At 43.5% G+C, this 20,247-nt stretch overlaps 1 protein-coding gene across 3 annotated transcripts in view; it reads right to left on the bottom strand.

Annotated features, from left to right (window-relative positions):
* PARP4 (poly(ADP-ribose) polymerase family member 4) overlaps positions 1 to 20,247 on the bottom strand; it is a 118,376-nt gene that overhangs the window by 40,977 nt on the left and 57,152 nt on the right. For all 3 annotated transcript variants that reach the window (XM_061628610.1, XM_061628611.1, XM_061628609.1), the window contains 9 exons: positions 16,619 to 16,750; positions 15,618 to 15,704; positions 13,074 to 13,238; positions 11,621 to 11,667; positions 10,216 to 10,297; positions 9,313 to 9,450; positions 7,494 to 7,692; positions 6,576 to 6,646; positions 4,368 to 4,555 (listed from right to left, as the gene is read on the bottom strand). In XM_061628610.1, coding sequence (XP_061484594.1) covers positions 4,368 to 4,555; positions 6,576 to 6,646; positions 7,494 to 7,692; positions 9,313 to 9,450; positions 10,216 to 10,297; positions 11,621 to 11,667; positions 13,074 to 13,238; positions 15,618 to 15,704; positions 16,619 to 16,750 — 1,109 coding nt within the window. The remainder of the gene's footprint in view (positions 1 to 4,367; positions 4,556 to 6,575; positions 6,647 to 7,493; positions 7,693 to 9,312; positions 9,451 to 10,215; positions 10,298 to 11,620; positions 11,668 to 13,073; positions 13,239 to 15,617; positions 15,705 to 16,618; positions 16,751 to 20,247) is intronic.

Consider the following 20,247-nt stretch of genomic DNA (forward strand, 5'->3'; position numbering starts at 1 on the left):
ATATCCTTACAAGATCTGAACACGGTGGTTCACGACAGATGCTATTAGAGGTCGCTGATTCATAGGGTCGCCACATGTCGTGATCGACTTGAAGGCACATAACAACAAACAACAATATCTCAGTAGCTGAGGATATGCTTTGCATATATTAAGATCATGTATAAAGACTGCAGGTGCAATCACTGGCATCTTCAATCAGGTCCGGCCCAATACATGACAGCACCCAAGGCCAGCCAAGCCACCGCTGTTGCTCCCCCTACTTTTGTCACTGCTAACATGGTGGCAGAGCACCTCCCACTCCTCTCTGCCTTGCTTTGAGGAAGGAAAGGATTGGTCCATCCTCAAAGACAGGCACTCTAGAAGAGGCAGCCCAGGAGAATACCTGTGCTGTCACCACTTTTCTGGAGTAGCTAGACAGTCTCCTCTAAAATTTCTTAAAAGTTTAAAGTTACTTTAAACCTAGGTGATTTTTAAAAAGAATTTCTTGCTGCCACAGAAGAGTAGCAGCTGTGTGCAGGCATTATCCTGGGCCACCTATTCCAGAATGCCTCACTCTGAGGGAGAGAGGGGAAGAGGAGTAGCCACAAGTAAGGCAAGTGAGTAGGGGGCCAGGATGCCATTTATCACCTTCCAGCCTTTGCCAGCTGAGGCAACTGCCTCATTTTGCCTCATGGTTGGACCTGTCTCCAGTTAAAATGCTCTCAAGGAAAACTGCCAGTCAGGATGATAGATAGCATGATAAGGAAGCTTCATATTTTAGCGCCTAATGGAGAAAAATCCAAATGGTGCACATGCATCCCTCCCCGCAAACACACACACAGAGTTCAGCCTGGTCTTCCTAAAAACTGATGAAGTCAACAAATCCAAGTGTTGCAGTGACAAAGCACACTATTAAAGTAATTTGTTTACACTGCAGTCCCTTCTCTTCTCCTTTATCTTAATACTGATTTAAAAAAGAGTTTCATAATACCACATCATTGTATTTTGTAGAACAGAGGTCATAAGAACATAAGAAGAGCCTGCTGGATCAGGCCAGTGGCCCATCTAGTCCAGCATCCTGTTCTCACAGTGGCCAACCAGGTGCCTGGGGGAAGCCCGCAAGCAGGACCCGAGTGCAAGAACACTCTCCCCTCCTGAGGCTTCCAGCAACTGGTTTTCAGAAGCATGCTGCCTCTGACTAGGGTGGCACAGCACAGCCATCACAGCTAGTAGCCATTGATAGCCCTGTCCTCCATGAATTTGTCTAATCTTCTTTTAAAGCCATCCAAGCTGGTGGACATTACTGCATCTTGTGGGAGCAAATTCCATAGTTTAACTATGCGCTGAGTAAAGAAGTACTTCCTTTTGTCTGTCCTGAATCTTCCAACATTCAGCTTCTTTGAATGTCCACGAGTTCTAGTATTATGAGAGAGGGAGAAGAACTTTTCTCTATCCACTTTCTCAATGCCATGCATAATTTTATACACTTCTATCATGTCTCCTCTGACCCGCCTTTTCTCTAAACTAAAAAGCCCCAAATGCTGCAACCTTTCCTCGTAAGGGAGTCGCTCCATCCCCTTGATCATTCTGGTTGCCCTCTTCTGAACCTTTTCCAACTCTATAATATCCTTTTTGAGATGAGGCGACCAGAACTGTACACAGTATTCCAAATGCGGCCGCACCATAGATTTATACAACGGCATTATGATATCGGCTGTTTTATTTTCAATACCTTTCCTAATTATCGCTAGCATGGAATTTGCCTTTTTCACAGCTGCCGCACACTGGGTCGACATTTTCATCGTGCTGTCCACTACAACCCCGAGGTCTCTCTCCTGGTCGGTCACCGCCAGTTCAGACCCCATGAGCGTATATGTGAAATTCAGATTTTTTGCTCCAATATGCATAATTTTACACTTGTTTATATTGAATTGCATTTGCCATTTTTCTGCCCATTCACTCAGTTTGGAGAGGTCTTTGTGGAGCTCTTCGCAATCCCTTTTTGTTTTAACAACCCTGAACAATTTAGTGTCATCAGCAAACTTGGCCACTTCACTGCTCACTCCTAATTCTAGGTCATTAATGAACAAGTTGAAAAGTACAGGTCCCAATACCGATCCTTGAGGGACTCCACTTTCTACAGCCCTCCATTGGGAGAACTGTCCGTTTATTCCTACTCTCTGCTTTCTGCTTCTTAACCAATTCCTTATCCACAAGAGGACCTCTCCTCTTATTCCATGACTGCTAAGCTTCCTCAGAAGCCTTTGGTGAGGTACCTTGTCAAACGCTTTTTGAAAGTCTAAGTACACTATGTCCACTGGATCACCTCTATCTATATGCTTGTTGACACTCTCAAAGAATTCTAATAGGTTACTGAGACAGGACTTTCCCTTGCAGAAGCCATGCTGGCTCTGCTTCAGCAAGGCTTGTTCTTCTATGTGCTTAGTTAATCTAGCTTTAATAATACTTTCTACCAGTTTTCCAGGGACAGAAGTTAAGCTAACTGGCCTGTAATTTCCGGGATCCCCTCTGGATCCCTTTTTGAAGATTGGCGTTACATTTGCCACTTTCCAGTCCTCAGGCACGGAGGAGGACCCGAGGGACAAGTTACATATTTTAGTTAGCAGATCAGCAATTTCACATTTGAGTTCTTTGAGAACTCTCGGGTGGATGCCATCCGGGCCCGGTGATTTGTCAGTTTTTATATTGTCCATTAAGCTTAGAACTTCCTCTCTCGTTACCACTATTTGTCTCAGTTCCTCAGAATCCCTTCCTGCAAATGTTAATTCAGGTTCAGGGATCTGCCCTATATCTTCCACTGTGAAGACAGTTGCAAAGAATTCATTTAGCTTCTCTGCAATCTCCTTATCGTTCTTTAGTACACCTTTGACTCCCTTATCATCCAAGGGTCCAATTGTCTCCCTAGATGGTCTCCTGCTTTGAATGTATTTATAGAATTTTTTGTTGTTGGTTTTTATGTTCTTAGCAATGTGCTCCTCAAATTCTTTTTTAGCATCCCTTATTGTCTTCTTGCATTTCTTTTGCCAGAGTTTGTGTTCTTTTTTATTTTCTTCATTCGGACAAGACTTCCATTTTCTGAAGGAAGACTTTTTGCCTCTAAGAGCTTCCTTGACTTTGCTCGTTAACCATGCTGGCATCTTCTTGGCCCTGGCGGTACCTTTTCTGATCTGCGGTATGCACTCCAGTTGAGCTTCTAATATAGTGTTTTTAAACAACTTCCAAGCATTTTCGAGTGATGTGACCCTCTGGACTTTGTTTTTCAGCTTTCTTTTTACCAATCCCCTCATTTTTGTGAAGTTTCCTCTTTTGAAGTCAAATGTGACCGTGTTGGATTTTCTTGGCAATTGGCCAGTTACATGTATGTTTAATTTAATAGCACTGTGGTCACTGCTCCCAATCGGTTCAACAACACTTACATCTCGCACCAGGTCCCGGTCCCCACTGAGGATTAAGTCCAGGGTTGCCGTCCCTCTGGTTGGTTCCATGACCAACTGGTCTAGGGAATAGTCATTTAGAATATCTAGAAACTTTGTTTCTTTGTCATGACTGGAACACATATGCGGCCAGTCTATGTCCGGGTAGTTGAAGTCACCCATTACTACCACATTTCCTAGTTTGGATGCTTCTTCAATTTCATATCTCATCTCCAGGTCTCCCTGAGCATTTTGATCAGGGGGACGATAGATCGTTCCCAGTATTAAGTCCCTCCTGGGGCATGGTATCACCACCCACAACGATTCTGTGGAGGAGTCTGCCTCTTTTGGGGTTTCGAGCTTGCTGGATTCAATGCCTTCTTTCACGTATAGAGCGACTCCGCCACCAATACGTCCTGCCCTGTCCTTCCGATATAGTTTATATCCAGGGATAACCGTATCCCACTGGTTTTCTCCATTCCACCAGGTCTCCGTTATGCTCACTATATCAATGCTCTCCTCTAAGACCAAGCACTCCAGTTCTCCCATCTTGGTTCGCAGGCTCCTAGCATTAGCGTACAGGCACTTGTAAGCAGTGTCTCTCTTCAAGTGTCTTTGGCACTTGTGGTTAGGCCTGTGGTAATTTTGCTCTTCTGAATTTATATCCTGTGCCCCTGCTCTCACAATGCCTACTTCTAGGCCTACCCCTTTTAAAATTTCATCATTTCTTTGGTTTTTTATCCCAGGGGGGAGGTCATGGACACATATACAATATCAGACTTCTAAAAATGTAATTGCAAAAATTCTAATAGATAAAATCATGCTTGACAACTGGCTGGCAGCTAGCGATGCCCCAGACCTGCCACCAGAGACAAGTGACTCATTCTGCCATCCTAAATATGCTTTGCAATTTCCTCTGAACATAAAGCAAGGGTTCATTCAGTTTGGACTTACCCAACTCCACATGTGAATATTCTAGTATGTTGTGCATTTTTCTTCACAATCTGCAAAGTCATGCCTTCATTTTGAATATGTCCATCAGATATTAGAAGAATGTTGCGCTTGCTTTCAGAGGGGTACAGCAAACTCAGGTAATGCAATATCTTCCATAAATCAGAGTTTCCCATTGTAGCTGTGGCAGACTAAGAAGGAGGGAACAATAAAGGCTCATTTTAGATGGCCAATATAATTGAACAAACACAGTTCTCTTGTTTTTAACCAGCTAATGATCAGGTGCAAATAACAATGATCAACTACTCCATTCAAGTTTATTTATATAATAGACTATATGTCAACATGCTATATAGATAGTACATATGGCTCCAGTATTGGATCACGATTCTGCTTAACTTGTGGGAAACTATATTTTGGATGCAATGAAATCAATTTAATTGCAAAAGACATAAACCCATATATACTGGCTGAACATACAATCAGGTGAAACTGCTTTATACCATCGCTCCATTTATGTTAGTGCTGTCTATTATGATTTGCAGCATCATTCCAAGAATCATGCAGAAGGTTCACTCAGCCCGGCTACCTGAAATTCTTTTAACTGGAGATGATAGAGACTGAATTTGAGACCTTCTACATGCAGCACATGCACTGTCAGCGAGTTAAAGACTGTCCCATCAGATTAAGAGGTGGGGAAGGCAGACAAGAGCAAAGAAAGAATGTGGAGAAAAAGCTACAGCTTTGGAGTCTCCTGCTTAATTGGTATTTTAAAGTTACAACATAAATTTGTATTTTTTAAAATAAATTGTGTTTTTATGCAATGCGTGTGTTATGTGCCTTCAAGTCAAGTACAACTTACGGCGACCCTATGAATCAGTGACCTACAATAGCATAAACCACCCTGTTCAGATCTTGTAAGTTCAGGTCTGTGGCTTCCTTTATGGAATCAATCCATCTCTTATTTGGTCTTCCTCTTTTTCTACTCCCTTCTGTTTTTCCCAGCATTATGGTCTTTTCTAGTGAATCATGTCTTCTCATGATGTGTCCAAAGTATGATAACCTCAGTTTCATCAGTTTAGCTTCTAGGGATAGTTCTGGTTTAATTTGTTCTAACACCCAATTATTTGTCTTTTTCGCGGTCAATGGTATCCGCAAAGCTCTCCTCCAACACATTTCAAATGAGTTGATTTTTCTCTTATCCGCTTTTTTCACTGTCCAACTTTCACATCCATACATAGAGATCAGGAATACCATGGTCTGGATGATCCTGACTTTGGTGTTCAGTGATACATCATTGCATTTGAGCACCTTTTCTAGTTCTCTCATATCTGCCTTCCCCAGTCCTAGTCTTCTCCTAATTTCTTGACTGTTGTCTCCATTTTGGTTAATGACTGTGCCAAGGTATTGATAATCCTTGACAAGTTCAATGTCCTCATTGTCGACTTTAAAATTACATAAATTTTCTGTTGTCATTACTTTAGTCTTTTTGACATTCAGCTGTAGTCCTGCTTTTGTGCTTTCCTCTTTAACTTTCATCAACATTCGTTTCAAATCATTACTGGTTTCTGCTAGTAGTATGGTATAGTCTGCACATCTTAAATTACTGATATTTCTGCCTCCACTTTTCACACCTCCTTCATCTTGGTCCAATCCCGCTTTCCGTATGATATGTTCTGCATATAAATTAAACAAATAGGGTGATAAAATACACCCCTTGTCTCACACCCTTTACAATGGGGAATCAATCAGATTCTCCATATTCTGTCCTTACAGTAGCCTCTTGTCCAGAGTATAGGTTGCGCATCAGGACAATCAGATGCTGTGGCACCCCCATTTCTTTTAAAGCATTCCATAGCTTTTCGTGATCTACACAATCAAAGGCTTTGCTGTAATCTATAAAGCACAGGGTGATTTTCTTCTGAAATTCCTTGCTCCGTTCCATTATCCAACGTATGTTTGCAATATGATCTCTGGTGCCTCTTCCTTTTCTAAATCCAGCTTGGACATCTGGCATTTCCTATGAAACTAACTGATAACTATTTATTTATTTATTTAACAAAATTAATATACCACTTGACTGTAAAAACCTATAAGCAGTTTGCAAAAACAGTTTAAAAAGGAGATCATGTTACGGGAGGGAAAATACATTATGGTTTTTGGCACACTGCAAAAGACTTACAGGCATGCAGAATAAAAATATGGACTTACTATAGTAAATTCCTTCAGGGCTGCAAAATCTGTTGTGTAAGGTTCAGGATTGAAAGGAAATTCTACAAAACCTGTACAGGAAAACCAGAAAAACACAGAACTTTCTTAATAGCCAGAGTTCTTTATTTTTACAGTGCAACCTTATGCACATCTATGCCAAAGTAAGTCCCATTCAGTTAAACAGACCTTACTCCCAGGTTCAGTGGGTACAGGGTTGCAGCCTAACAGAGCAATCCCAACTCCTCTTATGCTAGCCTGTGGGGCATTTGGAAAGAGCAGAGGTGTCCCTCTGCTCAGCTCTGCTGCCTGAGCTGGCCTCGTGCTGGCAGTTGCCAGCAGTAATGGAAATGTCACTCCGTTGGCGCCAACCTCACCCTTCCACTTGCCAAAGATGTGAGCAGGCAGCCTCCTGGCAATATCCCTGCTGACAGGGGCCAGTGGAAAGTCCTGAAATGAAGGCTTTCCACTGGCTCCTGAAATGAGGAAGTGGGGCAGAGCCAGCTTGGGGTTGCTGTTGTTGCATGGCAGCATTGGGTCTGACTGCCGTACCAGGCTGGAGCTGGTGAAGGGTTTGGGACCGATCATCCTCTCTGCCCTGCGCCAGATCTCTTCTACCGTGGCTGCCCTGAGTGGCCGTGGTGGGGGTTCCACTGCTCTGCAAGCCCTGCCAGCAGGGGTTTGGATTGCTCCCCTGGATGCTAAATGCAACAGTAATTTACTTAGAGCTGTCTCCTGATGAAAAAAATAATATGCATTTAATAAATTAATTAATTAATAAATTAATTAATAAATCAGTCCAATTTGCAAAAACCTGCGTAAGATCTTTGGGTCATCCCTAAGGCTCTAAGCCACTGTATAGAGAGTGAATATACTAAACAAAATATGGAATAGTTCAAGAAAAAGGAGCTGTTTTCTTACTTGTGCCAAATTTGATAATGCTTATCTTTCCTGTAACAAAATGACACGACTCTAGAGCACATAATGCAATCTGCTTGGCTTGCTGGATTTCTGAACCTGCCATGGAACTGGAGCAATCGAGGCAGATTATAATTTCGTCACAGCTACATAGAGGGTCAAATGCTGCTTCAAACTCTGGCTGAAATACAAGCATGCATGCCTAAAAGAAAAAAAGACGAAGAACAAAGGAGCTGCTAGTCCTCTTTCTGTGCCAAAACTACCACCATTCCACCACACTGAAAACTGATGTGTGCATGTGCACATACTTCAGCCACACTCCAGGAGATAAGGAAGGCTCCAGGAAGGGACTAAGAGAGTCAGGGGCTCCCAGATGCTTCAGGGAGGGGCTCAGACCTCTTACTGGACATAAAGAGGGCATAAGTGCACTGTTGTAGGGTGGGCATTGGCTCACTATTCACCTGAATCTAACATTTTCAGTGCACCAAATTAGACATGATCTTAAATGTGCCTTTGTGAGGGCTGAAACCAAGTTTAGTAGGATTTCAGCATGATGCCACCAACAAGCTCCCTTGGCATTGATCTGGGCCCCTGCCTGGCATTACTGCTGCTCTGGTGTTACTCCACAACTCACTCACCCCCCCCTCTTGTTATGCTAGACCAGCAGGCAGTGGTGACACTCTGGATAGGAGCCGAATGACTACCAATCTGTGGCAAGCTGCCACCATCTTAGAATCCCCCAAGTGCAATGCCTGTAGAATTGCATTTTGGGGAATCTAAGATGGCAGATGCCTATTGTGGATTGGAGCTGAACAGTGGCTTGACTCCCATCAAAAAGTAAAACCCAACAGGTTATTATGACTGGGGTAGGATGGCGTAACTGGCAGTGGCACTGAGAGAGAGCCTGAACCAATGATTCTTGCAATGCCAGGAGGGCCCAATGGGGATGGCGGCAGAGTAGGCATCAGCCCCAGTGGAATGTGCCACAGTAGCAGACAGGCCCCAAAATCTATCTGATTGATTTGTGGGCCTGATCTTTGCATTTAACAGGCAGTTGCTTATTTGTTAATTTGCTTTAAATACAAATTAACAGGATAATGACAGGCATGATGAGGGAATTTGGCTCTGTCTACACCTGCTGTGGTCTTGAGCAGTAGTGTAGTGGCAAATTCATGATCCCTTCATGACAGTCACAGCCACTCCTCTTCACAGCCATGCCTCCTTTCCACTTTCCCTCATCTCCCTTGCTCTCCCTGTCATCTGAGTCTGCACTCCACTACATCAGACATCCCTAACAGTCAATCAGCATGGAAGTGGAGACTGTGTGTTTACTGAGAAGAGTCTGATTGGCCCCAATCAGCACAAGAGGACAAGGACCCTTCTCAGTGGTTAGCACATTTCCCTTTCATGATGATTGTCTCGCATATACAGTAAGGTTGCCCTGGCTGGGACCCTGCTCCCAAAAAAGTAATGGATCTTTGACTCCCCATGACCTTGAGAAAAATCCCTTTTCTAAAGCTGCCCTTTGCACTGGGAAAAAATTCCTCAGTGGAGCCTCATTAATGATCAGCCTCCTCTTTTGCTAAAACTTTCTGCTTTTTAAAAAACTTGCGCATTAAATGCAAACTAACATGTCTAGGATTGGTCTTAAGAACGGATACTGGTCATTTTTTATGCTGCCCTGCTCGGATTTTTAGTCATTGTTTTCATAATTGCTGCATTTTTATTGTTTTATTTCAGTGCACTATAAGCTATTCCTAGAAGTTTTTATCTAAGGCAGGATAGTAAATATTTCAGCCAAAGAATAAAATAAGAGACTTACCTCACTCTCCTTGTCTGGATGCTTTTCTACCCACATTCTGGGCAAGTGTACATCACCAATCAAGATATCCATAGCAAAGCCACTGACATCCAAGAAACTGGCCCCAACACTACGGATCACAGCTTTACAGTCTGTTTTCTGAAAGGGGTGGTGAGGAGGGAAAAAAACTGCTGCTGTAGAAAGACCGGAATTATTTGCATCTTAACATTTCGAGCTGAGAAACACACACACACACACAAATGTATGTATGTATGATCAGCCATAGGAGCACTTGATCTGGCAGCTGAATCCAATCTTCTCTTATAAGTGGTAAGTAGGTTCTGCAACAAAATGTTGCAAAGTGGAGTGCTGGTGTTCTGGGTTCCAGCCACTCCTTTCCACCCCCAACCCCACATTTTCCATACCCGCCCCAATAGTGAACATTCTATGGCCACTGAAAAAGCTCAGGGCTATACTGAGGGTCCCTCTCCCAATTTAGTTTCCCCTCCCCTAAAGATTGTGTGTGCTTCTGCAAAACTTAGGGTTTCCCCAAACCTGCCCATTCCATCCTCTTGTACATAGGTGGCTGCGTAAGCAATGGCACTCACAGCCTGGAAATAGAGGGAATGAATCTGGCCAGACTGTCTGCTGCCAAATATTATGCAGAGGTACAATGCTAAAGTGTATCTGTGATGAAATTGTGGGAGGGTGTGTGTGCGTTGTCGTATGCATGATTCCTTTGTGTGGCACCTTACAGCTGCACATATAGAAAGGCATGAATACACATGCACTCACACAGCATGCAAGTTTGCCATCTGCACAATACAAATAATTCCTTTCAAAATGGGAGATATAACTCTAGCCACATCTTTTCAACTACAGTTGCCCTGCCCTGAAAAACAGGTAGCAGGGAGATTTGCTTACCTTTATTTCAAGCTGATGTGTCCAACTGCTAATGTGATTGATTCTGAATGGCATTTCAAGTGACATATCCAAAGAGAATCCACTAAGATAAAGAGAAACCACATATTGTAAGACAGGTCAGAATTGGTGTGTGATAGACATAAACAGTACACACATGCACTATAAGGACTGTCATAGAATGTTTTCTTCCATTTTCACTAGACATCACCGTAAAGTCAAAATGCTAATTAAAAAAAACCTTCATTGTCAAACCTAGCAGGAAATCGACTCTTTAGGTGATATATCTATATGTTGCTATTTCACAATGACTTAGATCCTCCGATGTTAACTTAAGTTAATGGAAGGAAAGCTTCCTCATGTCCACTCCTTTCCACTGCAAAGCTTCAGGCTTCAGTTGGAGAAGGGCCGTAGCTCAGTGGTAGAGCATCTGTTTTGCATGCAGAAGGTCCCAGATTCAATCTCCCGCATCTCCAGTGAGGGCTGAGAATGTTTCCTGCCTGAAATCCTGGAGAGCCTCTGCCAATGAGCATATGCTTTAATTTGGATTGTAGGCTTTAATTTGGATTCCTGCTTGAGCAGAAGGTTAGACTCGATGGCCTTATAGGTCCCTTCCAACTCTAGTATTCTATGATTCTATGAGATAATACTGAGCTAGATGGGCCAATGGTCTGATTCAGTATAAGACATCTTCTTATGTCCCTATAAAAAGCCTCTCCAGAGGGCCTATGGACCTTGTGAATAACATGAGATGGAGTGCTGGAGGCTGCTTGGGAGGGAATTGCCCTAAATCAGGCTTCGGTACCAGAATAAGTTAAGGAAGTTCATGGGAGGAAAAATTTTCCATTCTTGCCTCCATTCCCAAGCAGTCATCTCAGAAGGTGAAAAAATGTTATCACTGTATTATGAACATTCTAATTATGATTATATTCAGATCCTTAAAACTCTAAAGCCCCCTTCAGGGGTACTTCTAATCCAGGAATACAAAAAGGGAGGGATGCCCGGGGGAATAAACACGTTATGTCCTCGTCACCCTTTGCAAGGCTGGAAAATCTGGGTTGTACATCACATGGGCAGCTTACTTGAGGACAAGCAGGCAGCCCATTGCAGACAGTAACCCTTCAACTTGCAGAGGGTAGAGTTAGCACAGTTGTCCCTGCGGCTCCACCTCACCTGTGGTATTCCGATTACAAGAACATCCAAAGAGGGCTTTCAAACAGTAGGGTAAACTGCTTAGAAATCAAGAAGCATGTTTAACATGTCTTTTCATGGCTGTAAAAACCATGTAACTAATGAAAAATAAATGCTTAAATGTGCAATAAAATTTTAAAAAGAAAAACAATTTAAAAGTCAGATAATCTAATTTATAACAGAAAATATGTGTTTTTAAAAAGTTAAGTCAACTTACCCTGGTCTTGTTCCTACTTGCTTAATGGAAACTTTCCTTACCGAATCCTGGTTAAAAACAAAACAAAAAACAAGACTATATGGATATAATGAAATATAAAGTTTCAGAGAACAACAGTTGTGTTTGCACCATTATTATACATGACGCATTGGACCTTTGTGAGCTCTGCTACAGAAGTAAGTGTGCATGGCTGTCTCATGGATATTATTTGTTCCATTTATATCCCACCCTTCCTTCAAGGAGCTTAAAATAGCATATATGGTTCTCCCTTTCATCCATTTCCTAACAACAACAACAACAACTCTAAAGGATAGATAGCGACTGTCCCAAGTTCACCCAGTGAGCTTCCTGGATGAGTGAGGATTTGAACACAGGTCTCTCAGGCAGGGCTGGTGTCCAGCCTGCCCTGAGCCCAGGGCGCACGCCCACCTGTAAATCCCATCTACCTCTCCGTTGGTCCTTAGGATGCCCTGTGTGCTGTATGCGCAGGCCTGCCATTAACCAAGATGGTGGTAGGGGCATCAGCCATTTAGCCATTTAGCCATTTAGATAAACCATCATCTTGGTTGATGGCAGATATCCGTGTGCAGTGTGCACAGCTTTCACGGCAATGGGAGAGGTAAGTGGGATGGGCAGATGGGTGTCACAGGGGATGCTAGGAGCTCCCTGTCTGCGATCTGTGGCAGGGTCAGGGATCGAAGCTGCCGAGGATCGTGGAAGAGGAGCACTACCCTCCCACCCTAAGGAGGGGCCCTTCAGGGGCCCCTCTGGGCTGCAGGGGCCCTCTGGTGCTGGCCTTGCTCTCAGGTCCTAGTACAACACTCTAACCACTATACCATACTATAATATTGTAAAGAGATGGAGAGCTTGTTCTGAATGATCTCTCCCCCTACCCCAACCCTGTGAATCTGATAGGGATGTGCTAGAATTCTGCCCAATTCAGATTTGGTACTGAATTTTCCATTAATTCACTTATTTTCAATCACTGAGGATCAGATGTTGATGTAGTGAATTTCTCCAGCTATTTTTGAAAATGGACTTTTAAAATCCCATCCCTAGAATCTGGTTGTAGAAAGACACTGCTAAAGGGGTCTAATGCCTTGGACAAGGTTAAACTTCAGTTGGGAGGGTGGGTGTCTAATCCTGGCATCCAATGAAAGGCGGACATGCTCAGACAGCGCAAACAAGAACTGAGCAGATCTCTCATGAATTTGGATTTTTGAAGGGATATTTACAAAGATTTTTTGGAAGTACCTTAGGTGGTGCTGATGGGCACACTGTTGCTCAAGGTCATCATGTTGGCGATCCCTGACTTGTTGGCAATCCCTGCCTTTGCCATCTTTTTCACTGTTTGGCTTGGCTGATGGTACTACGGAAGGCTCATCCATTTTCTGAAAATGTTCCTTGGTTTCAAGCTATTTCATTAAGTCCAAAATGGCTAACACCCACTGACCTGTGTGTTTTCATTCAATGCTTTGTCTTGTTGCCAAGGTGCCACGGCAGCCGGCAGGTGAAAGGAAAGGCATCCATTCTCATAACTGAGCTCTGTTATGTAGGTGATTTTGATGAGGACCTTGGTTGCAGGTGGTAAGTTTCCCACAGAAACAGTAAAGATGTCCTATGGAAGAATATATGAATTGTCCATAAAAGCAGATTATTCTTATTCTTATTTTTACAAACAACTTTACAGTTCTGCTTACTTTTTACTGGAAGTTGGCATACAGAAAATGTTGCTTATCTGCATCATTAATTCCAAGACAGGCTAACCATGACCATCTGTACTAGTATCAGCTAACCTGTGGCCCTCCAGATGTTGTTGGAACTCCAACTCCCATCAGCCCTTACCAGCACAGTCAATAGTCAGGGCTGATAGATGTTTAAACTGCAACATCTAGAGGGCCATAGGTTAGCCAACTCTAATGTATACATGACCAAAAATTAAAAACTACCAGTAGGGGCTCAATAAGATATCTTACATGCAGATGTTCAAATTCACTGTGTACAGTGGGGAATCAGGAATACGGCCGCTTGCCTTCCTTGGCAAGTTTGCCCCACTTTAGCCCACTCCAACAACTTGCATGTTGGGCCTAATGCTGTACTACAGACCTGTGCAGGCATTCAACAAACATGCAGTGGTGGGGTTGCAGTTGTAGTGGCAGGCCACTCCCCTTCCACCAATTCAGTGTCCATGTGTAAGTAGAATATTTGCACAAGGACCTTCTAAGCATATTCAGACCTCATGTGATCTGTACACTGTATATCCCTAGAGCAGGAGCCCTTAACCTGTGGTCCATGGACCCCTAGGGTGTCAATGAATGGGCTTAAGGAGGTAAGCAAACCAGGCACAAAAATTATTTTCTTCAATTTCCTTCCTGTTCCTTTGAAAATTTTGTGTGTATGTGTTTATGTGCATTTTTCTGGGGAGGGGGTCCATAGCTTTCATCAGATTCTCAAAGGGCTCTGTGATCCCCCCCCCAAAAAAATTAAGAACCACTGCCCTAGGGTGCTAATAATCTACATATGAGAGTGCAAACCTTTGACACTAGATTGTTGGGGTGGGGCTTAGGGCAGCCATCTGGAACAAGCCACGCGTTCATACCAAAGAGGATCAGAGGGTAAATCAGGCGGCAGGCCCAGAGAACAAGCCAGGAGCCAGGATCAAAAAGAACACCAGAAACGCAAAGGCAAACTAAAGCTCAGGTAAACCTTGTTGCTCCAGTAAAGTTCCACTGACACAGGAAGTCCTCTTATATGCTTTCCAATAAATTCTTCACTGACAAGTATAATGATGTAGCTTACTGCAAGCGGTAGAAATCAGCAGTTCCTGGCACAGACAATGGCCAAATACATTGCAGTGCACTTTTGCCTAGCAAAGAGGCACTGAAGAAGGGAGTGCATGAACCTCCTTCAGACCCAAGGAGATCCCCTCTATGTGATGGATCATATCCATTATTTATCTTGGGGGGGGGAATTAATATCAAAATAAGGTGCCTATAACAATGGCAAATTGCACATTTTGCAAACTACTGCCAAGTTTGTTAAGAGTTTTTGGTAGATATATGTTGCAGCAGAGTTCCGAAATAACTAGTCTGTAAAGACTGCTGGTTGCAAGAATAAAGAAATTTAAGGTTTATTACTATGAAGAGGTAAAGCTAGACACACTAAAGTAGCCATGCAGCTTCAACTCATAGAACCACTACTGAGAACAAAAACAGGAAGAGAAAGGGAGAAGCAAAGCCTGCAAAAACAACAAACACTTTATAGGAGGAATCAGCACGGGGAATAATAGATTGCCTTTCTGTCTATCTCCCCCCACTGATTCAGGTTGCTTGTTACACGCATTGGTGCTTTACTCCCAACAAAGTTCTGGTATCACAGATGAAGTCTTCCACAGATTTGTTCCCAACTCACCATGGCCAAGCACCCTAGCCATCTGGCAGTACAGCTTGCCGCAGCCAGGACGTGCAACAGCACACAGATCCTCTACCCCAAGTTTCTGTGAATTGCTTTGTCATGTCATGCTAAGGTTTGGAGCAAGCAGAAGCCTCTGTCTGCTCCAAAGCTCAGTGCTACACAAGATCTTTCCCTTCCTTTCCCAAGTCCTCACTCCTCAGGCACGTGCACAGGACCTGGGGAAAGGGTTAGGGAGGGAGGATTAACAGAAGAGCGAGACTCAGTGTGGCTAGCACAAATAATTGCTGGCTACTGACAAAAGCAAAATGTGTGTAGCTTTCTTACAGATGCCACTTTCCTTACACCTCTTTTATCTCCAGTTTGACAATTGGTGTGTGTGGACGTGATACTTGGTACGGACTGCATTTGGTTCAGGGGGCTCAAGTCACAGAACCCTCTCCATACAAATACGTTTAGGACATTTTGCGCATACTGGGTATAGCTCGCAATTCAGAGACTTGTTTGGTGTCATAAAATGAAGGGACAGAATCCAATCTATGGTGGTCTCATATAAAGGCATAATAAACTTCCTTGCTACACCTACAGGTGCATCCTGATCCATCAGGTAAGCTCCATGTCCTTGACTGATGGCTTCTCTGTATTCTTGGTGCGCCTTCTCCTTCTCTTTAACCTGTTGAAATTGGTTTGAACTCAGGATGATTTATTATATAACAAATTATTTCAAAAAGTCTCATTTACCACAGTTCCACTCATGCTTGACCAGAAATGTGGGGAAGTAGAGGTATGGAAACATCTCCTAACTTGTTGGTGGGATAACACAGACAACCAGGTTCCTAAGCTGTTGCATGCTCTTCATTGTAATTTACTATTTGCTTAGTTGCTACATTGTTTTCATGGCATTAAAGCAGAGATGGGGAACCCGTGGCCTTCCACATGGTGGAGGACTCCAACTCCCATCAACCTCAGCCAATGCAGCTATTCGTCAGGGATGATGGGAGTTGGAGTTCAAAAGCATCTGGAGGGCCGCAAGTTTTCCATCCTTGCATTAAAGGGACAGCAAGCACTTTAAGGCCAGAGAGATAGAGCAGGTGACTCTACAGGGTGGCAGAGGGGAGAGAGATATACCACTTAATTCCTAAATGGAAGGAGGAAGGACAAAGTATTTCCTCCTGGAACGTTCCTATGCTGCTTTTTTGCAGGTGGGCAGTTTGCACCAACAAAAATTACACACATCCTGGAAGCTCCAGTCCTCCCTCTTACCTTCCTGACTGCTGTCAGGATTGGGCACAGTTGGGCAGTTACCTGGGATCCTTGGGTGGTTGAAGGGCCCACTAAACTAGTTCTCCCCAGTTTATGCTCCCTGCTGCTTTCACAGCATTTGGTGGAGAAGTGAAAAAGGGTGGATTAAGGAATGCAGGGGGGATGCAAGCACTGAGAAAGTGAATCAAGTGGCTTTTGCTGCTTGGGGAACAACAGACCCTGTGCAAGTCTCTTGGCCAGGGGCCCATGACAACCTAGAGCCTCCTCCTCCTGCCCGTGTCAATCTTGTATGATGATGGTGATCTGCCTTCAAGTCGATCTTACCTCTCCAATTATATGCTTCCCTTTAATGAAAGCCTCAAATCCACATACAGCCGCTGTGTCATCCAAAGGAAAGACGTATTTCGCTTCAATGGGGCTGTTAGCTTGATTGTCATAGACCTGAAACACCACAACCTGAAACAAAGAAATGCATTGATTATGGATAGATACCAGGTAAATACCAAGCCAAGGTTTCCCAAGAAAAACAGTTTATATGGAACCACCTTCCCTCCTTAGCTTAACCTTTTAAATATTGCCGTCTGAAACACATTTCCGATGTGTAAATAAAGCAAGCCTACCAATGTATGTGGCAATAGATAGTTACTTATTCTTGCCCCACTTCTCTGAGTACTAAGACATTCCAGGGGTGCAGCACTTACCCAGGTTTGGTTCTCTTTGGAAGGTCATAGAATCATAGAATCATAGAGATGGAAGGGGCCTATAAGGCCATCGAGTCCAACTCCCTGCTCAATGCAGGAATCCAAATTAAAGCATACCCGACAGGTGGCTGTCAGCTGCCTCTTGAATGCCTCCAGTGTCGGAGAGCACACCACCTCCCTAGGTAATTGGTAGCATTGTTGTACGGCTCTAACAGTTTTTTCCTGATGTTCATTTGAAATCTGGCTTCCTGTAACTTGAGCACATTATTCCGTGTCCTGCATTCTGGGACGATCGAGAAGAGATCCTGTCCCTCCTCTGTGTGACAACCTTTGAAATACTTGAAGAGTGCTATAATATCTTCCCTCAGTCTCCTCTTCTCAGGACTAAACATGCCCAGTTCTTTCAGTCTCTCCTCAAAGGGTTTTGTTTCTAGTCCCCTGATCATCCTCGTTGCCCTCCTCTGAACTCATTCCAGTTTGTCTGCATCCTTCTTAAAGTGTGGTGTCCAGAACTGGACACAGTACTCAAGATGAGGCCTAACCCGTGCCAAATAGAGGGAAACCAATACTTCATGTGATTTGGAAACTATACTTCTGTTAATGCAGCCTAAAATAGCCTTTGCATTTTTTTGCAGACACATTACACTGTTGGCTCATATTCAGCTTGTGATCAACAACAGTCCCAAGATACTTCTCACATTTGCACTTATCCCTGTTAAATTTCATTCTGTTGTTTTCAGCCCAATGCTCCAGCCTATCAAGTTCTCTTTGAATTTTGTTTCTGTCTTCCAAGGTATTAGCTATCCCTCCTAATTTTGTATCATCTGCAAATTTGATAAGCAGTCCCTGCACTTCCGCATCCAAGTCATTAATAAAAATGTTGAAAAGCACTGGGCCCAGGCCGAGCCCTGCAGTATCCCACTCATTACCTCCCTGCAGTTTGAAAAGGAACCACGAATAAGCACTCTTTGAGTATGATCCTGTAGCCAACTGTGGATCCACCTGATAGTTGTTCCATCCAGCCCACATTTGGCTAGCTTGCTAATCAGAATATCATGGGGCACTTTGTCAAAAGCTTTGCTAAAGTCGAGATATATTATGTCCACAGTATTCCCACAGTCTACTAGGGAGGTTACCCAATGGTTTGTGGTTCCTGCTTTTTGCCCTTTTTGAAGATAGGGACAACATTAGCCCTCCTCCAGTCATCTGGCACTTCACCCATCTTCCATGATTTCGCAAAGATAATAAACAGTCATTCCAAGAGTTCTTCAGCCAGTTCCTTCGATACTCTAGGATGCAGTTCATTGGCCTGGAGATATGAACTCGTTCAAAGTGATTAGGTATTCCTCGGCCATTTGTCTATCAATCTCAAGCTGCAACCCTGCCCCTTTAATTTCATGTTTCCCAGGAGGGTCATAGACCCTTGTTGAGAGAAGACTGAGCCAAAGTAGGAATTGAGCACTTCTGCCTTTTCTTTGTCATCTGTTATCATTTTGCCATCCTCATTGAGTAGCTGTGCCACCATTTCTTTTCTCTGTCTTTTACTATGGATGTAGAAAGCTTTATGGTTGCTTTTGGCATCTCTCACTAACTTCAGCTCATTCTCAGCTTTAGGCTTCCTGATGCCATCCCTGCAATTCCGTGCTACCTGTCTGTACTCTTCCTTTGTGGTCTGGCCTTCCCTCCACTTCCTATATGTGTCCTTTTTTGTTTTCATCTCTAAACTTTCTGTGAAGCCACATTGGCTTCTTCTGCTGTCTTCCCCCTTTTTTCCTTGATGGAATTGTTTGTAATTGTGCCTTTAGAATTTCCTTTTTTAGAAACTCCCACCCATCTTGGACTCCTTTTCTCATTAGGGTTGCTTGCTATGGAACTGTACTTACAATTGTTCTGAGTTTATTAAAATCAGCTTTCTAGGGTGTGCGTATGGCAACTCTCAGCTTTTGCTTCTGTTAAAATCAGGAAGTCAAGTATGGTGTGGTCACTTTCCCCCAGAGTTCCCTGGACAAGTCATCCACCAAATCATCTCTATTGGTTAGAATCAAGTCCAGGATAGCTGATCCTCTGGTTGCTTTCTCCACTTTCTGTAGGAAATCTCCAACACAAGTCAGAAATTTCTTGGAGGGGCCATGTTTGGCAGAATTTGCCTCCCCACAGATATTGGGATAACTGAAGTCCCCCATTATTACTACATCATGTCTCCTCAAAACATTGGCAATTTGCTTTTCAAAAGTTACATTCTCATCTTCTCCTTGATTGCCCCATTAATTTTAATCCAGATACTCTTGGTGGAGCTGCCAAGCCCAACTTTCTATATTTCTGTGCAGGGATATATAATTTTAACATACAGCAGTACTCCGCCTCCCTTTCTATTCCTTCTGTTCTTTTTGAAAAAGTTATATCCTTCAGTCACTGTATTCCAGTCATGGGAGTCATCCCATCAAGTTTCAGTTATGCTTATCAAGTCATATTTACTCTCCTGTATTAAGAGTTCAGGTTCGTCCTGTTTATTTCTCATACTCTGAGCACTAGTATACAGTCATCGAAGACCATGTGATTTACGGCCTGGCTTCCTTCCGACATTTTTATGAAGACTATTACTGGGCCCCATTAGAGCCATTCCCTCAGTTCCTCTTACTGTGCACAAGCCTTTGTTAGTCATTACCACAAGTTTACGTCTCTCTCCCTCTTAGGATTTACTTTAAAGCTCTCCTGATGAGTTTCTCCATGCTGTGGCCAAACACATTCTTCCCACTCTTTGTGAGGTGCAACCCATCACTTGCCAGCAGTCCACCTTCCAGAAAGCATAGCCCATCGTCCCAGAATCCCAATCTCTTGCGTTGGCACCACCTTCGTAGCCAGTAATTCACCTGGAGTATTTTTCTTTCCCGTTCCACTCCTCTTCTAAGTACCAGAAGGATGGATGAGAAAACGATCTGGGCCACAAAGTCCTTGAATTTTCTTCCCAGAGTTTCAAAGTCTGATGTGATTTCTTTGTAGCTCCACTTAGCAGTATCATTTGTTCCCACATGGATGAGAAGGGGTATCTGTCAGTGGGCTTTATGAGCGATGGCAACCCTTCTGTCACATCTCCAATCTGTTCTCCAGGGAGGCAGCATACCTGGCGAGTCCATGGATCTTCTCAGCATACTTGGGTTTCAGTCCCATGCAGTAGAGAGTCTCCCACCACTACCACACTTCTCTTCTTCTTGTCATGGGGCATAGTTTCACTGCCTCTACTTGACTGAGCTA

This window comes from Rhineura floridana, chromosome 5 (genome assembly GCF_030035675.1).
Source record: "Rhineura floridana isolate rRhiFlo1 chromosome 5, rRhiFlo1.hap2, whole genome shotgun sequence".
Lineage (NCBI taxonomy): Eukaryota > Metazoa > Chordata > Lepidosauria > Squamata > Rhineuridae > Rhineura > Rhineura floridana.